The sequence below is a fragment of the Balaenoptera borealis genome (assembly GCF_965194805.1).
Source record: "Balaenoptera borealis genome assembly, chromosome: 20".
Lineage (NCBI taxonomy): Eukaryota > Metazoa > Chordata > Mammalia > Artiodactyla > Balaenopteridae > Balaenoptera > Balaenoptera borealis.
Window position 1 is genome coordinate 11,578,260 of NC_138879.1, and position 22,265 is coordinate 11,600,524.

A 22,265-nucleotide genomic window follows, 5' to 3' on the forward strand; every position below is an offset into this window, starting at 1 on the left:
AGATTTGCTCCCAGGCCCCACTGCAGCTGCGTCAGGTTTTGTTTCGCTCCTTGGAAAGGACTGAGGCGGCAGTAGTAGGTCTCGCCAGGGCAGCCTAGTTCCTCTGATACTCTGTCTAGGACACCCCAGCAGGGACGTCTTTAATGGGTTATAATTCTTCTTGCCTCGTGATTTTGAGGAGATGGTTCTGAAAGAGGGCACAGAAGCCAGCTTTACAGAAGGTGCAGTTTCGGGGTGCCCACTGTGTAGCTGCTGTAGCAAGACCACCAGCTGCCCTGGACCCCCTCTGCCCACGTCACCTCCCCCCAACTGGTGGACACTTTCTTCTAACTCTTGAAGTTAAAACTTTTTATTTGATTAAATTCAAGGAATCTTTATAGAGCTTAATTGCAATAACTGACTTGACTTCTGTCTTAACAGAGAGTAAGTGTCTCCCTCAATGCTGCAGAATAACCATTTCGCCTGCAGTCTGGGCACTTATTGAGCATATGGGAGCTATTTATTGCCGGCACTTTGAGGAACTTTTGATTATCTCCTGATTGCCTCTTAATTAGATTGGTGGGGGAAGGGTGTGCTTGTGCAGAAGGGGCCAGTCTGGGAAAAAAGAAATATATTCCACATATTTGAAAAATGAAAAAGAGTTCTCTAGTCTTTTGTTCATCTTACATTTTTACTGTTTTTCTGCATGTTTTCATTTTTCATTCTTGTTTTGATCCTTTATGAAGACCCATGAAAAGGTGCCTCTTGCACACAAACAGGCAGTTATTAGTCTAAATAAACCTAACATGGAATCCTTGAGTGTGTCAGGAAATTGCGCTGGGAAGAGATTGCAATACTGGAAACTAAACCCCTTGTTCTGACCATCACTTTCTTTCCACGAGGAGCACGTTTCTAAAAGAAAGGGGGGGTCAGAGTGAGAAAATCGTTATATCCTTGGGAATCCGCACTTGGATCTGGGACCACAGAGAAAGTAAGAGGATCGTTTGTGTCCAGTTTAGAATCGGTGTTAAACGTTGCCAGGAAATAGCAGGCCTCTGTGTGTGTCCCTACATGTCAGCCATCCTCCGAGGCCTTCATGGGACCCTGTGTGGGAGACACAATCTTTAGCCTGCCTCACAGGTGGTGAAACTGACCCTGGGGAGGTGACACCATGACCCAGTCGGCACCACCTTGTCTTGCACATCTTGTAAGCGTGCGGAGCTGGGTCCGGCGCCACAGGAAGTTGGAGAAGGTGGCCAGGCCTACTCATCAAAGAGGCTGCTGCATCCCCAGCGTACAGAGCACCACCTGTCTTGTCCCAAGTGGTTTGTGTTGGGCACAGGTGCCGACCACCCACAGAGGGGTGCAGGGGCCTGGCAGTGGGTGGGCCGAGGCGGACCCTTTCTCCCAGCCCCACCTGGCCCGTCTCTGGTGAAGCGCCTTGGCCTGACCACGGCCTTTCATGGCAGGTTTGTGTGTGATGCTGCCATGGTCCGGTCACCCAGTGCCTCAGCTGCCATCAGCGTGGGCAGGCTGCTGCACTAGGTGGGCTCAAGTTGGGGGCAGAAACTGCGTTAGAAAGTGGACAAGTCTCTTTATTTTTCCTGAGCTTTTTCTCCTTTCAATTTGAAGAGAAAAGCTGTCATAAAGAAAACGGCTATAGCTAGCTGAGAGTTCCTCGCCTCCTGTGCCCTTCACCAGCGGCTCTGCCCCGACTCAGCCACCCACGGGCTGCTCTGCTGTCGGGTCCCTCTGGGTGAGCCCGTCAGTAATGCTTTGTGGGTTCCTCTCTGCTCTCTCCCCAGGCAAGCCTGGGACCTGGCTGTCGACATTTGTCTCTCCCAGCTGCCGACCATCATCGAAGAAGGCACGGCATTTCGGGTGAGTCCTCCCAGGGCATCCTACATGGTCCACTGCGGCAGCTGCTTCTCTGGCCACCTGGTCTGCAGAGCCCCTGGTCGGGTGTCAGAGACAGCCCTCACCCACCTGGGAGAAGATGCATTATCCAGAAGCTTAAAAGATTGCACCAACCAGGAGTTAAAGTTAGATTATGAAATGGTCAGCTCTTAAAAACATCTTCTCTACAGTGTTGCTGTCATAGGTCTGCTTTTCTTGATGCGCACTGCCTGATCCCAGGTTCTCAGCCTTCTTACCATGAACGGATGCTCTCGACTTGCGGCCCTGCTGCCCAGTGGCCAGGTAAAGCCTCTAAGGCTGAGGCTTGGCCCCGAGGGGATGTCTGGTCCCCATGTACTTTCCTAGGTGGTGGTCTGGTCATCCTTGAGTTAATGTTGTTTCACTTGTGGCTCCTGAGGCAGGCAAATCGACTCTCCCACCACCCCCCTGGGGGTCGTTACAGCAGCTCACCAAGAACCCCCTGTTGCGTCCCCTGCACATACAGCCCCTCCTGTTTTCATTCAAGATTTGTTCATTTGATGAGCGTTTGCTGTGCATCAGGCACCACATCTGGGTGCATGTGGGTGAGACCCGGTCCCTTCCCTCAAGTAACCCTTGAGAAAAGAGAAAAGCCACCCATCAAGTTAGAGCACAATTAGATCCCCCATCTGACCCTCCAAGGGACCGGGCAGGTGTTCGGGACTGGGGGGAGTGGTGGGGGGAGCCGGGAGGAAGCAGGTGGCTCCAAGCTGTCCACTGAGGGGACGGGTTGGAGGGTGGGGCTTGGAGATCGGAGTCACTGGCCTTTTCTCTCCACACCGTTGTCTCCGGGCCCCATTGGAGAGACCACAGTGGGCAGCTTAGCCCCCCGGTGCTTCAGTTTCCTTGTTTTAAAACGGGAACTATAGTTGTATTCAATTCAAGGAGCACATGCGGACTGGAGGACGGAGCCTGGCACGTGGTACATGCTGGACGCAAGGGTTCTTGACCCTTGGTGTATTCACAAAGCCCTGACTGCGGCCAGAGGCACCCACGTCTCACTGCAGAGGTTTTTAACTTTCAGTGCACATCACGACCATCAGGGAAGCTTTCAACCTTACTGAGTCAGGGGCCTGGGTGCGCGCGCGCGCGCGCGCGCGTGTGTGTGTGTGTGTGTGTGTGTGTGTGTGTACATATGTATTTCTGTGGGGGGTGTACGTGCATGTATATTTGTGTGCCTGCGTATATCTATGGGGTATGAGTGTGTGTGTTCTCTGTGGGTTGTGTGTCCATGTACATGTGTGTACGTGTGTGCATGTCTGTGGCGGGGGGGAGGGTTGTATGCATGTGTGTTAGCTCAGGTGATTTCGATGCCCCCCGAGACTGGGGTAACTGGGCTATGAGGCCCTCCCTCTCTATTTTATCTTATCTTTCCTCCTTCATTGCTTGAATTTTTTTCCCATTTTATTATGAACATTTTCAAACCTACAGCAAAGTTGGAAGAATTCTGCATCGAGCACCCGTGTGCCCACTGCTGGGTTCTCCTCCAGCACTTGCGGTGCCTGCTCCAGCAGCTCGCCGCTCTCCACCCACCTTTCCTTTAACGTACTTACAAGGGAGTCGAAGCCGGCCTTGCATCTTGAACCCTGAAGTGGGCGCCGGCAGGGCCTTCACTTGGCTCTCGCCTATGTGTTTGGCATTGCTTAGGAGACCCTAAACCCTGAGACAGGGACAAGTCTCCGTGGGGAACAGTCCTGGCCTCCTGCTCCTTACACGCTCCACCTCCACAGGGACAGGGCCTGTCGCCACAAACGTGTTCGGGGACCTCGTACAACTCAGGCTTTTTTGTGCTCTGTGCCTGGTGTTCCTTTGTACCGTCAAGGGGTCAGAGCTGCACACCTCTCAGATAAAATCCCACGGTTCTGTGTCCTCACCCCTCCCTCCAGTGCCAGGCCTCCTTTCAAGCGTCTTCAGCTTCGTTTCTCATCTACTAGATTCAGGATTCTGCCTCTGGGAATAATCTCACCAAATTGTCACTGGGAGGGGTACTTGATGGAGGCCACACACTAGCTGTTTTATTTAGTTTTCATTCTTTTGGAAGCATAACATACACATAGAAGATTGCAGGCATCATAACGTGCAGCTTGGTGAATTTACAAGTTGAGCGCACTCGCGTAACCAGCACCCACTCAGACCATCAGCGGTCCCCCGAGGCCCCTCCCGCTCTGGCCACCACCTCCGCCAGAGTATGTGCTGCCCTGAGGGGTTTGTACTTGGGTAAATAGAATCCTTGTGTCTGGCTGCCTCCACTCAATGCCAAGTTTGCTCCATTCAGTTGCAGCTCACTCCTATCACAGTGCGGAAACCCCAAAGGTCATGGTCCATCCCATGCACCTCACGAACTGTGCTGGCCACTGCCCAGCCGAGACGCTGGAGCCTGAGACAGAAGGAGAAATCAGTCATGCTGGGCCTGTCTTTCTATGAAATTTTGATATTTTGTTCATTATAGATTTTTACATTAATTTTTATTTTCTTAAATATTGCGTTAAGGTGTTTTTTTATCTCAATTACTGTGTTTTTTGGTGCCCCCCTAAATTTTGTGCTTGAGGCGAGTGGGTGGGTGTGGCCAGGTACTGCTAATTCCTCGTGCTCTGGTGCGTTAGTGTTAGGTGTGCACACGAGGAGTAGGATTTCTGGTCGCCAGGTGTGCATATTTTCAGTTTCAGTACAAACTGCCGGACAGTTTTCCAAAGTGGCTGTGAGTCAATTTTCAGTCCTTCCTACGATGTATGAGAGTTTTAGTTGTTCCATGTCCTCATCAATACTTGATGTTTTCCACCTTTTTTTTTTTTCCTTTTGGCTATTCTGGTTCATCATGTAAAGGTATTTCATTGAGATTTTATCTTGTATTTCCCTGATGGTTAATAGAGTTGAGCCCTGTTTCGTGTTTTTATTGGCTTTTTGAATATCCTCTTTTATAAATTGCCTGTTAGAGTCATTTGATCATTTTTCTTTTGCGTTATCTGTTTCTTATCGATTTGTAGTGGTTCTGTTTATATTCTGAATACAAATCCTTTGTCACACATTGTGAATATCTTTCTTCATTCTGCAGACTTCATTTTCACTTTTTTAATGTTTTTACTTGATGAACAAAAGTTTCTTGTTTTACCATATCCAGTTTACCAATGTTTTTTCTTTTATGGTTAGGGCTTTTGGTATCCCTTTAAGAAATCTTTACTTACTGTGAAACAGCCGACATAAGTGTGTTTGGACTGGGGATGGCAGGTGAGAAGAGCAGGACTGTGTTGAGATGAACTGGCTCTCCTCCTCCCCACAGTGACCTCCAAGTCGCGGTGGATTGGCCCCCAGGGTCAGGCGTGGCTCTTTGTGCCCAGAGCTGGCCTTTCTGCTCTTAGTCCTTCGCGCTTGGCGCCTGTTTTCAGACCCCCCAGCCCGTCTGACATGTGGGCTGACCACAGGGTCGACCGCCTGGCATCAGAATCGTCCCAGGAGGCCCAGGCCACATGGCCACATGACTCAGAGCCTCTGCCCACGGCCTGTGAGCTCTCCTCCAGAACACTCATCCTGGGTTCTGCTTCTTCCCCCCCAAGAATCTACACAGTATTTCCGGGAGGTAATCATGAAGATTTGGCCCAAAACATCAACTCTGTGAATAATCTCAGGCGCTCACGGGGCAACTCTTGAGCTGTTCTGTGAAGTGTTGCTTAAAATGCTGAACCACGCTTATGGTGGGGGGCTGATCTGATTTGTCATCTTCCCCGTGGCTTTAAGAAGCATGACAAACCTCACAGCATACTTCGATGGCAAAGGCTTTTCCCTCTTTGTCAGCTTTAGGTGAAAAGATCAGGAATGTTTGTCATTCGGGACAGAGCGGCTTCTTCAGCAATGAGCAGCGTGTTTGCATCCATAAGGCAAAACTAAGTGAAGGAAATGGGGGGAGGTGGAATTATCTGAGTTTCCCGACTTCCCCTCCCAGACTGAAGGTCCCCCTCACTCAGTACAGCTGGGGAGGGAGCATTTAACAAGATTATTGTTTTTAAACCAATTTGTGAATAACTCACACTTAAAAACAGGAAAATCACTTTGGGGGCTCCATCCCAATCCCCAAGTTGCCTTCCAAATTTGATTAACTTCACGTACACTGACTTTGCAAGAACATGAATTCCTAAGTGTGAAAGTCCTCGGCCGAATTCTCACGCAACACTGACTTCTTTACAAGGGGCACCATGACTCTGACCACCAGGCCCCTCTGTGGAAGGTGTGGCGGGAACACGCCTGGTCTGGCTCGCAGCTGTGCCGGAGCCCTGCCCATGGCTTGGAGGGCTCTATGCGCACACTTCCACATGTGCAGGAACCTGGGGTCACAGCCCGCATCCCTGCCTTCCCACCCACCCTTCCTTACACAGATACCTGCTTTCCCCCTGGGGAGACAGAGTGGGACAGAGAGGAGTGGGCCAGAGGCAGAGATTTGGAATTCTTTCTGTTTGGAGCTCAGGGACAGCAGAGCTGCATATTAAGTGGAAATGCCTATGTAAGACAGAAAACCCAGCAGTCCTACTGCTTGGTCTCTCAGTTCCCGGACCTCCTTCTGACAGCCTGGGCCCCCTCCTACCTGAGCCGCTACTTCTGCAGTTTCCCTCGTCCTCGTCATCTCCACGAAAGGCATCCCCTCCGCAGTGCCTGCGCGAGGACAAGCCACCCTCCGCACCCCCACTGCCAGGCTGGGGAAGCCCGCTGTGACCTGCTGCGGTCACTACCCTCCAGGGGCCTTAAACGCTGCCCGGCGGGCTGCCCGGACACATCTCCTTCATTCCTTCCCGTCCCCTCTCCGCTCGCTCTCCCCTCCATCCACAGCACCTCCTTTTCCCACCTCGCTGAGAGACAGGAGCGATAGAGGGATCCTCCGTAAGTCCCGCCACGTTGGCCCTTGTCCTACATCCCGGCCCGTCTGTGTTGTATCTCCCGCTCCCAGCAGTGCTGCCCGCAACCTGTGCGCCAGGCGTCCACTCGCCAAGGCCCTCGCCTAGCACCTACCTCCTTCATCAGCAGTTTCCCCCTCTTACAAGTACGCCCTTATTCTCCCATCTTTAAAAAGAAATTCCTAGTCACGTGATCCCATCTGATTTCCTGCCCCCGCCCCCCCATGTCTCTCCTTCCCCTTTGCAGCCAGATTCCTGCAAAGAACTGTCTATTCTTGAGTCTCTGAATCATCTTTTCTTCTGTTTGAACCCAGTCTGGTTGTGCTTCTGCCCACTACCAGGGCCCTCCTGTTACATCCTTAATGGTCTCCAGGGCCCTCCTTGTCACCGGCAGCTCTGGACCTTGGTCCTGCCTGACCCTCTACAGTCATGGAAGGTGCCGACCATGTCCTCTCCCTAAAACACTCCTCCCTGGCATCCTGGCCACCACCCACTCCTGATCCCCCTCTGCTGGCCTTGCCCTTGTGTCTCCATCTCCTTGGCCTCTCACTCTTGCGGGGCTCCAGGGCTCAGCCCGGGATCCCCTCTGTTTCTCACTTAACTTTTAACTAGATCTGTCTCTCCAGCCCAGACCCATCTCCTGGACTGCGGGCTCATGTAGGCCATCGTCCCCCTGATGTCTCGGTCGGGTGTCCAGTAGGCACCTTAAACTCAGCGTGTCCAGGCTGAGTTCCCCACGTGCTCCTCCCAAACGTGCTCTTCTTTCAGTCTTCCCGCCTCAGGTCTTGGGACCCCGCTTCCGGGTGTTTAGGCCCAAGGCCCGGCATTAACCTTACTGCAACCCTCTCTTACCCACACCCAGTCTGTCCATGCAGCCTCTGGCTCTGCCGTGTAAAACGTCCTGGTCTGACCATGTCTCACCACCTCCTCTGCTATGGCCCGGCCCTGTGTCCCCTCACCTGGATGGTGGTGGCCGAGTGGAGTCGGGGCCTCACAAAGACACACGGCTGAATCGATGGTGGGGGCGGTGTGTAAAGGCAGAGCCAGGTGAAGAAGGAGGGCCCCTGACTAATCCTCTGCTCATCCCACAGCACAGCCCCTTCTTTGCTGAGCAGCTGACCGCCTTCCAGGTGTGGCTCACGATGGGCGTGGAGAACAGGAACCCACCTGAGCAGCTTCCCATTGTCTTACAGGTGAGTGTCTCCAGGTGGGCCAGATTGATGAGGGAGCTAGAAAACCCTGCAGCCGCCCGGAATGGGACTAGTTTATTGGGGCTGAGTGTGCTGGTGTGTGACAGCCCTCCTGCTTTGGAGCTAATGCCTCCTTGTCTCCCGGGCTCGCCTGGCGAAGTCACTGAAGCCTCTCCCCCGCAGTTAAACACTGATCTGGGCTGTTGTCAGCTGCCCTCCCCTCTACCCCCAGTGCTGCTGCCAGCGAGCTCCGTTCCAGCACGGCTCTGGCATCAGTGCCCCTTCTCTTTGGAAGGACATGAGATGCAAATCAACTGCGGAGAAAATGGGAGAGCCTGAGCAAATTACACACGCAGGTCATGGGCACCGCTCCCGGCACCTGTGGGTTGCTCACTTCCAGGGGGCTGTGCCCCGCGGTAGCTGTGGGCTGTTGCACTCTCTGGCTGTGCCGTCAAGCACAGTCACCCGTGTGGCCTGTGTCAGTGTTCACGCGGCACCTGGTGCCCCACGAGTGGTTTGGGAGATCAGTTCTGTGGGTCTCACCCAGCTAAGTTTTGGGTAATGAGATGGCAAAATACCAAAATTCGTCACAGGCAGGAAGTTTAGGAAGTTTTCACAGAACTTTTGTTTCAGTTAATGTATATTTATGGGGCAGGTGTAGGGACCAGGTCATGACATAAGCAAAGCTGTTTTGCTCTGAGACAATGTCAAATGAGATTTAAAACCACTGTCAGTGTAGACACCAAGGCCTAATAATTCACTTTAGGCCCTGGAAGAGATTGTGTGCAGTGGGGACGGGGCAGTTGAACTTGGATGAGAACTGTGGACGGTTGTGGGAGGGGCCGTGCCTGCAGCAGGAGGGGGTGGGCATTTACATCCGTGTCCAGTTAGGAAGTAGGGTCTTAAATTCTGAGAGCTGGCTGGGAAAACCATCACCTTCCCCCCAGAAAGCTGATTAGGTTGCTTTGCCTCACCTGCCCGAGGACGAGGCCTTGCCTCCCCCCAGGAGGGCCCCACTTTCTCACCAGGCTGCTGACCACGTCTCGCAGAAGTACCATTCATCTTCACTGGGCCAGACGCGCTCTCTGAGCGTCTCCCGCCGCCGAGGACAGTTTGAAAAATAGGTGAACGGCTAATCCCTGTCCCACCTGGAGCGTGGCGGGCCCCCTCCCTGCATGGTCTGCTCTCCTGCTCTGTGCTGACCGCATGGTGGGCTGGGAAGGTGCCTGGGACAGATCTGAGGTCTCATCTGGCTCAGGACTGTGTGCCGGGACCCAGGCAGCAGAGCAGTGAGAGAGGTGTGTGCGGTTGCGGAAATGCCACCACACAGCCTTGTCCTCATGGCTTGATAATTACGTGGACACAGGGTGTTGGCCAGGATCCTTCCCTGGAGATATTTTGGTGCTTTTTCTGTCTTATGACTGCTTATTTTCTGACATTGTGAAAAGAATGCAGAAATTATTAGTATTCCTCATGTGTGTTTCTAGATTAGTTTGACTATCTTGAGTTTGCAAGGTGAGCAATAAACAAATTTTCAAAACAAAACAAAAAGCAACGATAACAACGCAACAAAGAAAACTCGCCATTTGGCAGGAGCCCACGAGTTCTCAGGCAGCGAGTGGAAGGCTAACAGGCAGGGCTGTGGGACAGCGGTGGCCGGTTGGTTGCCGTGCTCCCCAGCTCCCAGGGTCATCCGAATTTTCATGAGAGGAGACTGTGGCCAGCCTCCACTGACCTTCCTATTATTTCAATAATGTGATAGATAAAATCCGGTCCTTTCCAAGCAGGGGCAAGATGCCCAGCACTGAATCCTGCCTGGCAAACAATCCTGTTGTAAATGGCCTCCTATTGACTTTTTCTTTAATGTCCCATTTACAACCCACACGCCCTCAGGGAAAGAGAAGACCCAACTTCCTGATGCCAAAATGAGGGAATGACTCTGAAAGAAAAGAAAGGGGCATCTTCTGTGCGATCTTTCAGACGAACGTAAACCATAGGTTCCTCATCATTCTGATGGGGGGGTCTGTCTGGGCTGTGTCCCACCTGGATCAGTGCAGGAACCTGCACTTAACAAGAAAACCCAACACAATGCAAAGGAGAGCTTACTTCATTTGGGGTAGCCCGCGGTGTTGGCTTCTTTCTCATTAATTCAGTTATTTTGCCAGAACCTGGGCCCCATTATCCATAAATTATCCCCAGTGCCTTGGCGAGTCAGGAAGTGTTGCTGAAGGGAAAGAGAATTTTAATACAGAGACGTCACAGCTTTTCTAATCCCTGCTACTTTTTCCACTGCCTGCTACTTTTTCCACTGCCAGAGAGCGTTTTCTCCCTCCGAAAACTCAGAGGCATTAACTGAGGACCATCGGGGTAAAATGAACTGTCTGCTTGGGCTGATTTGCAGCCTCTCATGTAGATGTAAGCATGAACGTACGCTTTTCCTGCCCAGTCCTGATGTCCTTTTTCACCTTTTAAAAATACAAATCAACAGAAAGGATGAGAAGGAAGATTCTTGAGCCCTGCCACACTGCAAGGCCTGGCCCCGTGGTCTCCTGGTCTGGTGGCCCTGCCTGGACTCAGCATTACTGTCTGCACTCCCTTAGTGGCCCATGTGCAAAGAAGCCCCAGGCAGAGAAGGAGGAATCAATGTTGTGGAAGAGAGGGAAGAGAGAAATTTTACAGGATTCCGTGTTAGTACCTTTACACAGATACTACAAGTCAGTGTGGGCATTTCATTAGGAAACCCTGTTTGCTTTCATGGCATCATTTTATTTACAAATAGAATTTTTGGTCTGAAAGTACAGGATTATTATTAGGTGGCATCAGGATAATAACTGGGATGTTATTATTACACATATTATATTCATCAGTGGCTCCAGAATCTCTGATCATCAGATTCCTGGGTCCACCAGGCCAGGACTGGAGCTTGAGAATCTGGTTTTTAAGAAGCAGGTCTATCCAGCAGTCTCAGCGCAGAAGCCTGAGTGCATTTTTTGTGCACAAGGCAAATGAAAGGTTGTTGCCCTAGCAGCTCTGTTTTAGTTTGGGTATTTGTATCACCATGATTAATCTTCAGTTTGGGTTGCCACAGACAGAAAGAAATCCCATTAACTCATTTAGTTTACCAACATTTATCTCTGTAATTTCCCCGGGGTCTGAGGCACACTGAAACAGGAATTTTTTTTTTTTTTTAAGTACAAATACAAACAAAAGCCAGTCCTTTTTTTAAAAAGTAATTTTAATTTATGTTGGGCCTCAATTTTTTAAAAATGTAAATCAACAGAAGGAATCAGAGGAAGCGGTAACGTTTAGAAAAACCAGTACTTGACATTTTCCCTAGGACTTGTTATTGATGCTGTTTATTTTCCAGTGAAACATCAATACCCACAGCACAAAACCCTGCATTGCTGAGGGTCTTGAGTCTCTGAGACAAGTGGGCTGTGTATTGATGCTTTAATGTGTGTTTTGTCAACATGGACAACAGAGTCAGGAAAGATCGCATTGCAGTAGTGATGGTGATGGTTTCCCTTTTACTTTTGCCATCTGTAAATAAGACGTTGTAATGGAGACCTCTTACTGCTGGTCAGTGCACATGAGAAACAAGCAATGCGAACTACGCGTGGTTAGGTTTCTTGGCCCAAGTTGCCATTTCTTCCACTGCAAAGTGCTCTGCTATTTACTTGAAAACACAGAGCTTTATTCACGTTGACAGTGTTTTAAATAACAAAGGGAATCAGTAAACAGAATCTTTACAAGTGTTAGATGTGTTTGATGTCTTTGATTTTTGAGGAATTACACCTGCTTTCACAAACCTAGTAAATGGAAGGTTCTGCTAGCCCTGGGTCTCTAGAGACTTGAACCTCCGGCAGTTCCGTTTTCTTTAAAAACAAATAGGGAATTCCTTGGTGGTCCAGTGCTTAGGACTCGGCGCTTTCACTGCCAGGGCCCAGGTTCAACCCCTGGTGGTGGAACTAAGATCTCACAAGCCGCACAGCACGGCAATAAATAAATAAATAGTCAATCAAATCGCTTCTGAGAGATGGAGACATCCTGTAGCTGGATGCTGACACCGAGACTAACATTCATCACACTCCTCATACCAGACCGCATTGTACCAGACAGGCTGCATCTCATTTGATTCTGAAAATAAGCCCAAGTCACATGTTATCTCTACTCTTCTTGATGAGGAAACTGAAGTGTCCAGAGGTTGTGATTTAAGCCACACTGTGAGGAAGTGAGATAGTCAGGTCAGCTTGACTCCAAAGCCCATGCCTTTCAGCCGTCTAACCTTGCCCTCCAGATCTGTCTTTCCACTGCAGTGGCACGTGATAACCCATGAGTGAAACATGGGAAAGGGATCAGGCCCCGTTCAGATAGGCCCCTGTGAGCAGCCCCACATAACCTCTCCCAGCTTCTTGATTAGAGAACCTCAACTTCTCCAAACATAAAATGAACCACTCGATCATCCGTCTCGAAATAGCGATGTGGAAACAGACTCCAAACCAGTGGGAAATGACATTCCAGCAGCTGAACCCAGCCACCTCCGCTTCCCTGACCCCTGGGCTGCCCGCGGGCTGGGAACACCTACTCTCGCCTCCTCTGCGGCCACGGGCTGCTCATCCACCTGGGGAAGCTCCCCAGCCTCCCCCCTCCACCCGGAAACCCCTCCTCAGGAGCCTCGTGCTGCCGGGACCCCCTCCCCTCTTTCCCCTCCCTCAGCATCTCCTGCCACCTCCTCTGTCCCCCACCTGGTGACCCTGCTCCCCACCCTCCTCCCGCCAACCCGTATTCACCCCTCAGAGGGTAGCCCCTTGAACCACTGCTCTGGCTGCGCCATTTCCTCACCCCCGTTCAGTTCCTACACCGCAGTCCACATCCCTGCAGCCAGAGGGTCCTCTTCACACGTCCCACTACTGATCCTCACCTCCCGGGAGCAGGCGCACAGTTAAAACCTCCCCGCCTTCTCTCCCACCTCCCTCGCCGGTCTCTCTACCCAGCTTCCCCTTTGCAGACCACCCCGGGCTGGCTGGCCTGTCCGTGTGTTCTTTTCTCTTGCCTCATTCCAAATCTTCTCTTCCAGCGGCTCCTTTCCCTGACCCCTCTTCCCCCTCCTCCAGCAGCCTTTGTCGGTCATGCCCGCCAGCTGTCTTGGAGTCTGTTTCTCCCCATCGGTCATGGCCACGGTCAAGTCCACCCATCCCACCCCTCCATCCATCTTCCTGCCAGCCTATTGCCCGCAGCAAGCACATTGGACGGGTCCCTCTGCTGCTCTTCTTAGGAAAAGCTGAAGCCCTTAGCTTGGTCTGCAGGTCCGGCTGGTTCTGGAGCCTCCTCCATCAGACTGGCCACCTGCCCTTCCTTGGGGAAGGCCCACACTTTCCCAGTCCCTCTGCCTGGAACCTAGGAACCCCACACGTCACCCACTGGGAGTGAGAGCTTTCAGACCCCCAGCGTAGGGAGTGGCCCCCAGTTGTCTGTTCGATGGTTATTGCAGTGTGGCTGCAGAATGTCTGTGTCTGGGCCAGGTGGTGATGGGAGGGGGCCCTGCTGTTCCCAGTTGCGCCCAGCACCGCGCCCGCACACAGTAAGCGCCCTGTACATGCTTTGGGTGGCTGGGAACAGGGGTGGGCAGAAGGGCTCTGCATCACAGGACTCTGTTCATGTGACCTCTGGGTAAACACCGTGAGGGAAAAGTCAATATAAATGACTTCATTAAAGTTTAAAACTTTGATATAACGCAGGAAAAAAGAGAAAAATACGTGGCAGAGGTTGCTGTTTTTAATTTACAAAGAATCCTTTCATATCAAAAAGAAAAAGCCAAACATTTAAGTAGGAAAAGAAGGACATGCATGGGCAGTTTACTAGAGAAATAGCCTATTAACCTATGAAAAAATATTCAACCTCACTTGTAATCAAAGAAATTCAGATTAAAAGAGCATTTTATTATTACCTATCATGTTGGCAAATAATAGTGTAACATGGGCTAATATTTTCCTGGTAGCTTTTAATTTGATATTTAATAGAACTCTTGTGGGTAGGTCTTGTGTTATGAATTAGGAAATTAAGGTTCAGAGAAGTTATTTGCCCAAGGCCAAGTAACCCGTGAGCACCAGAGCAAACATGTCCTGGTGCCCGGTAATCAGCCAAGGCTTGGTGGGCAAGTTGGTTCAGCTGGAGGGCAATCTGGTGATATAAGTGTGTATGCTCTGACCCTGTAATTTTACTTCTCAAGTTTATCCTAGGGGAAGGGGAAAAAAACGTAAATGTGCAGAGATCTACCTGGTAGGATTTTTATCACAGCATTGTTTACAATAGCAAAAATTTGAGAATAATTTAAGTATCTAGCAATGCGGAGATTGTTTAAATGAATTATGCACATTTACGGAAAAGAAGTTCAGTGCTGCTGTTGGCAGTGTTAATGGTCAGATGTATCTAGCTATGTGGAGTGAGAGTGAGGGGGTATCATTTAGTCAGAAAGGACATGAGAAACACAATAGTATCTTATCAAATTTAGAACAAACGGGACGTTGTACATAGAGAACAGTCTGGAAGTGGATAGACCAGTGTCATCAGTGGATATTTTCTTAAATGCGGTTAGAAAGTGTCTGTTCTAGTAGTTCCTACAGCGTGCACATAGTTCACCTGTTCATGAAGAAATGGAGCATTCCCAGCCTGTGTAAAGCATGAGCCATAGAGAAAGGGGCACCTGCTGACCTGGGAGAACAGCCCCCGGGGATGCTCATCCTGGCTCCGTGTTCCGGGGCAGGGGGTGTTGCGGTGACACCGCCTCTTCTCCCTTCCAGGTGCTGCTGAGCCAAGTGCACCGGCTGAGAGCCCTGGACCTGCTGGGAAGATTTCTGGACCTCGGTCCCTGGGCGGTGAGCCTGGTGCGTGCTTCCCGTGTCCGCAGTGGGAGGCACGAGACTCCACGTCACCGTCTGACGAATCAAGGGACCTTGGCCATGCGGCCGAGGATGACTGTAGGGGTGGCCGTTAAGCCCGCAAGGCCCCCATGGACCTCACTCTTTGCACCTTCATTGTCACATTGTTGGGGGGCCCTTTCCCGTCTGCTGTTAGGCTTCACCTTTGCAGAACAGAAAGTGTCCTTTAGGGACACTCTAGGGAGGAGCTCACCCCTGCCAGGCCAGGAAGCTGGCAGCCTCTGGGCTGAGTCCCCGGCCACACGCGGCGTGTGTTCTCCTGGGAGAAGCCGGCGAAGCCTCACTCGCCGTCCTTTCACTGTGGTTTTAGGCACAACTCTGAAACACTTTTCTATCATTCTATTCACAGGAGAGTAGAAACGGCCGTTCAAAACACTGACAAAAACAGAGTCAAAAGTGATCCATTTTTTCAACACATAAGTCACCAGGGAAAGAGATCAAGAGGGACCTAGAGATAAAAGGGGATTCAGGAGACCCACCACCAGGTGCAGGGTCTGGACCTTATAGGGCTCTATTTGCAAATGAAAGTTTGAAAGTTAAAATTTGAAAAATTAATATTCATGAAACAATTAGAAATTTTACATGAACTGAATATTTTATGTTATTAAAGAATAATTGTTGAGACTTCCCTGGCAGTCGAGTGGTTAAGACTCCTTGCTTCCAGTGCAGGGGGCGCAGGTTCGATCCCTGGTCAGGGGACTAAGATCCCACATGCGGTGCAGCGCAGCCAAAAAAAAAAAGAATAATTGTAATTGTTCATTTTTTTAGGTGTGGTAATGGTATGTGGTCATGTTTTCATAAAAGAGACCTTATTTTTTAGAGATAAACACTAAGTGTTTACAAATGACACAATGTGATACCTAAGACGTGCTTCAGAACATTCAGGAAAGGACGGTGGGTAGGGCCAGCCAGGACGCCGTGCCCTTTCAGTTGATGGCGTTGAAGCCAAGTGATGGGCACATGGGAGTTCAGCATATTATTTTATCTCCATTGATGTATATTTAAGTTTTTTCATTGTATATTGTCAACCAAGAGTGATAATTGATAGTTCAACATGAAGGAGAAGAGGGAAAACCTAAAAATTAGGAAGAATGCACGAGCAGTCCTTGCTAGCCCTCTTACACTCCCAGGTTCCAGCTGGGAGGCCGTATGTAGCTCACCAAAGGTAGACTCAGGTGGAGGCCTGGCATGTCTCTTACCTTGTGAGCTGCGTGAGCTCATGCAGCCCAAGCAGGCAGGCCTGGGTCGCTTCTAGGAGAAGGACTGGAGGTGAGGGAGGCACGACCCTTCCCCGTGCAGCTCCGTTAGTGCTGAGGACACTATGCGCTCTGCTCCCTCTGGCGCGGGGCTGACGTGCTCTCTCTCGCAGGCCTTGTCTGTGGGTATTTTCCCCTACGTGCTGAAGCTGCTCCAGAGCTCAGCCAGGGAGCTGCGGCCTCTCCTTGTCTTCATCTGGGCCAAGATCCTCGCCGTGGACAGTGTGAGTAATGTCTTCCCCCCCCCACAACAGGAGAACTGCTGAGAGTAGGGCGGGGGGCCCGGCCCCACTGTCCATTCTCCTCCTCCCGGCCTCACGCCTTCCATGGCCTCCCTCCCTCCCAGGAAAGACTGTGCTTCTCCTGGGCCCAGTCCTGGTCTGTCACGCTGGCCCTCGGCTCACCTGTTGTCTCTTGTGCGCTGCCCCCTCCTCACTCACAACCACCCCTCCAGCCAGCGAATGACCCTGCCCGCTTCCTTCTTGACGCTCGGCCCTGCCTCCCCCCATGAGTCTCCTGTCTCCAGCCAGTGCTTTCCCACCCCAACCCCGACCCTGGGAACAGTCCCGTGGAGGCCCAGGCTGTCACCTGTAAGGCTCAGGCCGCGGCACTAGCAGTCACTTCTCAGCCATGACAGCCCAGCCCACGTCTCCAGCTCTGCTCCCAGTAGGCACCTCCCCACCCCTGTCCTCATGCCTGTGGGTCTGCAGTCACATGTCCACTGCTCGAAGTCCTAGGCAAGACTCTACTCAGAACTGTGCTGAAGGCCATAGGTGTTGCAGAGCTCAGCCGTCCCTGCCCTCGACACTGTCCACTGGGGATAAAACCCTCTACTGTGAGGCCGGAATCCGCACACAGGCCTGGCACAAGGGTGACTCTTCAAAAAGTGGAGAAATTTTGTGGGTAGGGCTGCATTTGTGTGCCTCAGTGTAAAGGAGATTATAATGTTAACCCAGGTGGCAGGGGGCCACCGAGGCCGCTGCTGCAGGAATTCACGCCCAGAGGGAGGGGTGAGGGTGGCCGGAAGGTGGGGGCTGTTGGACAGGAAGGGCCAGGGTAGGGGACGCACAGGTATCAGGAGGGCCAGGCGGGTGTGGAGAACAAACGGTTCTCAAGTTTGAACCTGTGTGGGGCGTGGGCCGGCTGTGTCAGTGACAGAGGGGCGCCGAGCGGGGAGGCGTGGTGAGGGGAGCTCTCAGGGGACCACTGGTAATGGGGCCTCATGGCCTGGGAGATGGAGACTAGGGCCCTCGTCTACCCGATGACAATGGCAGGCAAGTCCTCGAGGGGAAATGTGACACGAAGGCCCAGCGGGCTGAGGGCTGAGCTTTGGGGTCCGCTCTTCGGGGGGCAGAGAAAGGAGGGTGGAAGGAGGTTGTCAGAGAGGGGAGGGCTGGGAGGTCTGATTACAGAACATGAAGAAGGAGGCTCCAGAACAAGGGAGAGCGCTGGGAGCGGGACAGAGACCCTCAAAGAGGCTGCCGCACTTGGCAGTCAGGCTTCAGAGGCGTGTGGGGGGTGGGGCAGAAATGGGGGCTCTGGGGAGGAAGGACGGGGTGCGGCCCTCAGCTTGCTTGAGGGGTTTGTAAGTGGGGAGACGAGTCGGCATCAGTAGTTGGGTTTGCTTGCTTGTTTTGAAGGAATGGTGACTTAAATTGTCTCTAGTTGGGAGAAAAGAATCAGCAGAGAAACTACCATACATCTAATCAGACTTTGACCCGCCCACTCTGTACATGTGTGTGTGCACACGTGTGTGTATCTGGGTGACGCCCCGTGGCAGGGGCTCTCGTGTGAAGATTCTTAGTTCTTGCATCAACTCTATGCTATAAGTGTGGTTTTGTAGATTATTTGCAGATAAGAAAATGCTCATTTAAGGAGCTGCCCAGGAGCCCATAGCAAACCTGTAACAATTTGTTGTGAGCTGAGTGGAGCCCTTTCCACCCACAGGAAAGGGGGATCAGCAGAGCCACAGAGAAGGAGGGCAGGAAGCAAGGGCGTCACCATGCAAAGAGGGAGACCATTCTCTGCTCTGCAAGGGGTGAAAGGAGAGAGTGGGGGACCTCAGCTCAGAGTGTCGGGCTCCCCTCCTTCCTGTCCAGGACCCCTGTGCCATTGAGATAGCCCTGCAGGCCGCCCGCTACCTGGGGCTCTTTTCAGCTTGCACACCCCCAGGGCTCCCACTCCCTAGCACCGGTGGGCCTGGAGTTGACAAATGCGTCAGGCAGATCTGGCCACCTGGTCCTGTCCCTACCGCCTTCGTGCATCAGTCCTGCACGCTGCCGCCCGAAACCACTCACGTGACCCTTTTTGCTCCAGGCCCGTAAGAGCCATGCCTGCCCACTCAATGAGTCTCTGACCTGGCTCCCCACGGATCCGGGTCCTCCTCTCTTATCTGGGCTCTGCACGGCTGCTGAGACCACTTCCCCACGCCATGGCGGCTGGAGCTTTGCTGTGAGGGGGCTAAAAACGGGTAACGGTTGCATGAGACTGTGAGTGTCACGGGGGCATCCCCAAAGAAGGTGTCATAGCCTGTGTGCCTCTAGGGAGAAGGCTGTCTTTCATTACGTTGTGTTGGGTTGGGGTTGGTGTCTGGAGTCATCTCGTGGAGCAGCCTTGTTGGTCTCCTGGTTCTGAGAGGTGGCCTGTCGGCTCCCGGGGCATTTCTATACAGACAGTCATGTGGACTCTCTCCCAGCCCTGCAGTTTTGCTCATTTTCCTGGTCTAGCAGTACTGACTGGGAGGCTGCGATCAATACACCCTTGCATGTTCCTGATTTTAATGCTCGTCTTGATGCTGGGAACAGCCTCCATCCTCCTCAGTGCATCCAAGTCTGACCTTGACCTCAGCTCAACCTTGGCCCTTTTTGGACCCAGTGCCCTGCTGTGTCCGGTGAATGTCCATTGCTTGTCTGCTCTGGAATGATGGCCAGAATATTCTATATTTCAACAAAAGATTTATCTTTCTAACCATTGAACTAACTTTGGATAAACAGTGACTTTAAAAGACTGGCCAGGGCTTCCCTGGTGGTGCAGTGGTTAAGAATCTGCCTGCCAATGCAGGGGACGCGGGTTCGAGCCCTGGTCTGGGGGGATCCCACGTGCCGCGGAGCAGCTAAGCCCGTGAGCCACGGCTACTGAGCCTGCGCGTCTGGAGCCTGTGCTCCGCAAGAAGAGAGGCCGCGATAGTGAGAGGCCCGCGCACCGCGATGAAGACTGGCCCCAGCTCGCCGCAACTAGAGAAAGCCCTCGCACAGAGACGAAGACCCAACACAGCCAAAAATAAATAAATTAATTAATTAAAAAAAAAAAAGACTGGCCAAAACCCTAGATTTGAGAGTTTAAAAAACTGAATTTAGGTCCTGTTGCCCTCAATTTCTTAAGCCAGCTATTTTTACTTCCCACAGCCATCATCTGCCTCTCTGTAAAGTTGTGGTAATAACGCTTCCTGCAGCATGGTTACAGAGATCAGAACTACGGTGTATAAAGCGGTTTTGGAAATTTTAGAGTGAAGGGAGTAGCAGTAAAACCTCATTTCTACCCAGCCCGTCTCTGCTACACTAAAGCCTTCTGTTGCTGATCTGAAAGCCTGGTCTTGTGGCTCAGGAAACTGTACCTTTTGGTCATTTCTACCTTGCCCTTTGTCAAATTTAATTGAAAAGCCAAGCTACATAAACAAGAGGGCTTTTCTGGGGAAGTTATTTCAGAACCTTCCTTGCTTCTCTCCTACTTCAATACCTTTGTCATCTGTATCACACATTTAGAAATTCACTGGCACTGCTCTTGGTACCTGGCCATTAAGGACCATGTGCAAAGGTTCTGGATGCATAAAATGGAGAGACTACCATGACGTGAAACCCAGTGAAGGGGGGGGACAGAAGAAATTTCCCCTAAGAGATGAGGGGTGGCAATCAGCCACCCAAGCCTGCTCCCCGGGGCCACCAGTGCTACAGAACACCTTCAGCCAACTGTGATTCTTATACTCATCAGGATTTTTAGTAGCTTTTAGTACCTGAAAATAGAGAATGTCTTTATATTTCATCTTCGGAGTGGCTATTTCTGCTTTAATTGTTTTTCTTTACATGAAAGTAGATGACCCTTCAGAACTGCGCTTTGCTGCTGAATTCTCATGGACTTTGCAGTCTATCATTGTAATCTGGTTGGAAACTGCCTCTCGGTCACATTTGTCTCCAGGGGTCTGTTTATCTCTGGAGCCCAATATGGGAGAGCTCGTCGACAGCACAGATGCTGCAGTGCTCCTCCATTACACCTGCTGTAAGGCCATCTCAGGGCCTGCGTTCACTGTGTGCTCGATGCTGGAGGAATTACACATTTAATAACACTTGAGGAGCTGTGCCTGGGCCCAGCTGGAAATGTCCTAGCCTGCAATGTTCTTGTAAATTCAGGCGCTGGGACCATCCTCTGAATTAGCTCCTTAACCAGCTTGTAGCACCTGTTTATTTAAGGGCAATCATCCCACTGAGAGACATTTTTTAGTATTTCCGATTGAGACTGAGCATCGTTTACTTCATCCTTCCTTTTCATGATCACCCTGGCCTGAGTTTCCAAGAGATTAAAGTTCTGTGTGTTTCTGAGGAGTTGTTCCTCCCCTCCCCTCCTGGCATCTGGCCTCCGCTACTCACATGGTGTGTGCCTCCCGCAAAGCTCAGAGCTCCCGGAGTGAGTCCTCGATGTGGCCACCATGAGGGTCAGAAGGCATGTTGTTTGTGACGGGGACGCCCACCTTGGGACGAAGGAACCTGCACAGAGGCACAGACGAGGCGAGGCATCCCAGCACTCCAGTGCACTCAGCTGTCCCCGGGCTGGGGAGCTTCCCACCCTCAGGGCACTTCCCCAAGAGTTAAGAAGGTGTGGGCCCCACTCAGGCTGTACTCCCAGCTAAGGGATGAGTCTTGGGCCCCCTCTCATCCCACAAGCATATGTTGAGCACACACTATGTGTCATTATGTGAGGGGCTCCTAAAGGATTCAGAGAATTACCTGAATTTTTTTTTTTTGAGCTCAAACGTCCATTTATTTCAAAGCAGTAATAATTTAAAATTATAAAAACCTTTCCGCCGTCGAACATGTAGAGGGTGAGGTCGGATACAAACAGGAAGGGAGTCAGATGCCCGGCCCTGGAGAGGCCGGGCTCCCTCCGCAGCCGGGAGGGGTGGGTCCTCCAGGCCTCCGCCGCGGCAGGCCCAGTGGCACCACAGTCCGTGGGCGTGAGGGGTGCAGGGGGCCGCAGAGCCCACAGTCCCAGCCCGCAGCGCAGTGCTCGCCCCGGGGGCCGGCCGGGATGCTCAGGAGCTGCTGGCCGGGTTCTCATTACCGGGCGAGCTGAAGGAGGAGGACGAGGAGGAGGAGAAGCTCGCCCCCGCCAGGCCCAGGGGTGGGGGGCTGGTCGGTGGACGTGTTCTGTCCTGTGAGGCTTTTTTGGCAGACGGGGCAGCTGTCGTGCTGCTCCAGCCAGGGCACGATGCAGCCGTCGTGGAAGAGGTGCTTTCAGGGCAGCTGCCGCAGGCGCTCACCCAACCCGTAGTCGTCCTTGCACACGGGGCACTCCAGCCCGGAGCCTACGTGCTCCTCAGTCACGGGGGCGGTGGGGAGGGCCTGGATTTTCTTTTTGTCTGCGGGCGGGGAGCCCGTGTTTTCAAACTGATTGAGGTGCAGGAATTACCTCAGCCTTAGAGAAGGTAGGCTCAGTCTGGGAAGAAGCAAGGAGGGGAACTCCAGAAAGAGCTACAGGCTCAGAAGGATCATGTGCCGTTTGACTGAAGGGGCAGTTTGCACTGTGGGGGCACTGATGTGCAGAGAAGGCGTGCCTCGGGACAAGGAAATCTAATAACAGCATATTAGGAAAGCCCTTTCCTGTTGTCTCAGTGCCCTGATAATTTCCAAGAAATCTGGTCCCAGAGGATCTCTTCTCAAATCACCCATACACACACCATGTTACTCTACACTTACTGCTACCAAGCAAAAATTACCAGACATGTGAAGAAGGAGGAAAATATGATCCATAATGAGGAGCAAAAGAAAATGAGTCCACCGAAACTTACTCTGAACTCTCACAGATGTTAGAATTAGC

General features: G+C 51.8%; 1 protein-coding gene across 6 annotated transcripts in view; it reads left to right on the top strand.

The window, feature by feature from the left end:
* The window catches only part of RPTOR (regulatory associated protein of MTOR complex 1), a 451,485-nt gene that overhangs the window by 361,455 nt on the left and 67,765 nt on the right, over window positions 1-22,265 (top strand). For all 6 annotated transcript variants that reach the window (XM_082372791.1, XM_082372792.1, XM_082372793.1 and 3 more), the window contains 4 exons: window positions 1,785-1,860; window positions 7,886-7,987; window positions 14,785-14,868; window positions 16,292-16,402. In XM_082372791.1, coding sequence (XP_082228917.1) covers window positions 1,785-1,860; window positions 7,886-7,987; window positions 14,785-14,868; window positions 16,292-16,402 — 373 coding nt within the window. The remainder of the gene's footprint in view (window positions 1-1,784; window positions 1,861-7,885; window positions 7,988-14,784; window positions 14,869-16,291; window positions 16,403-22,265) is intronic.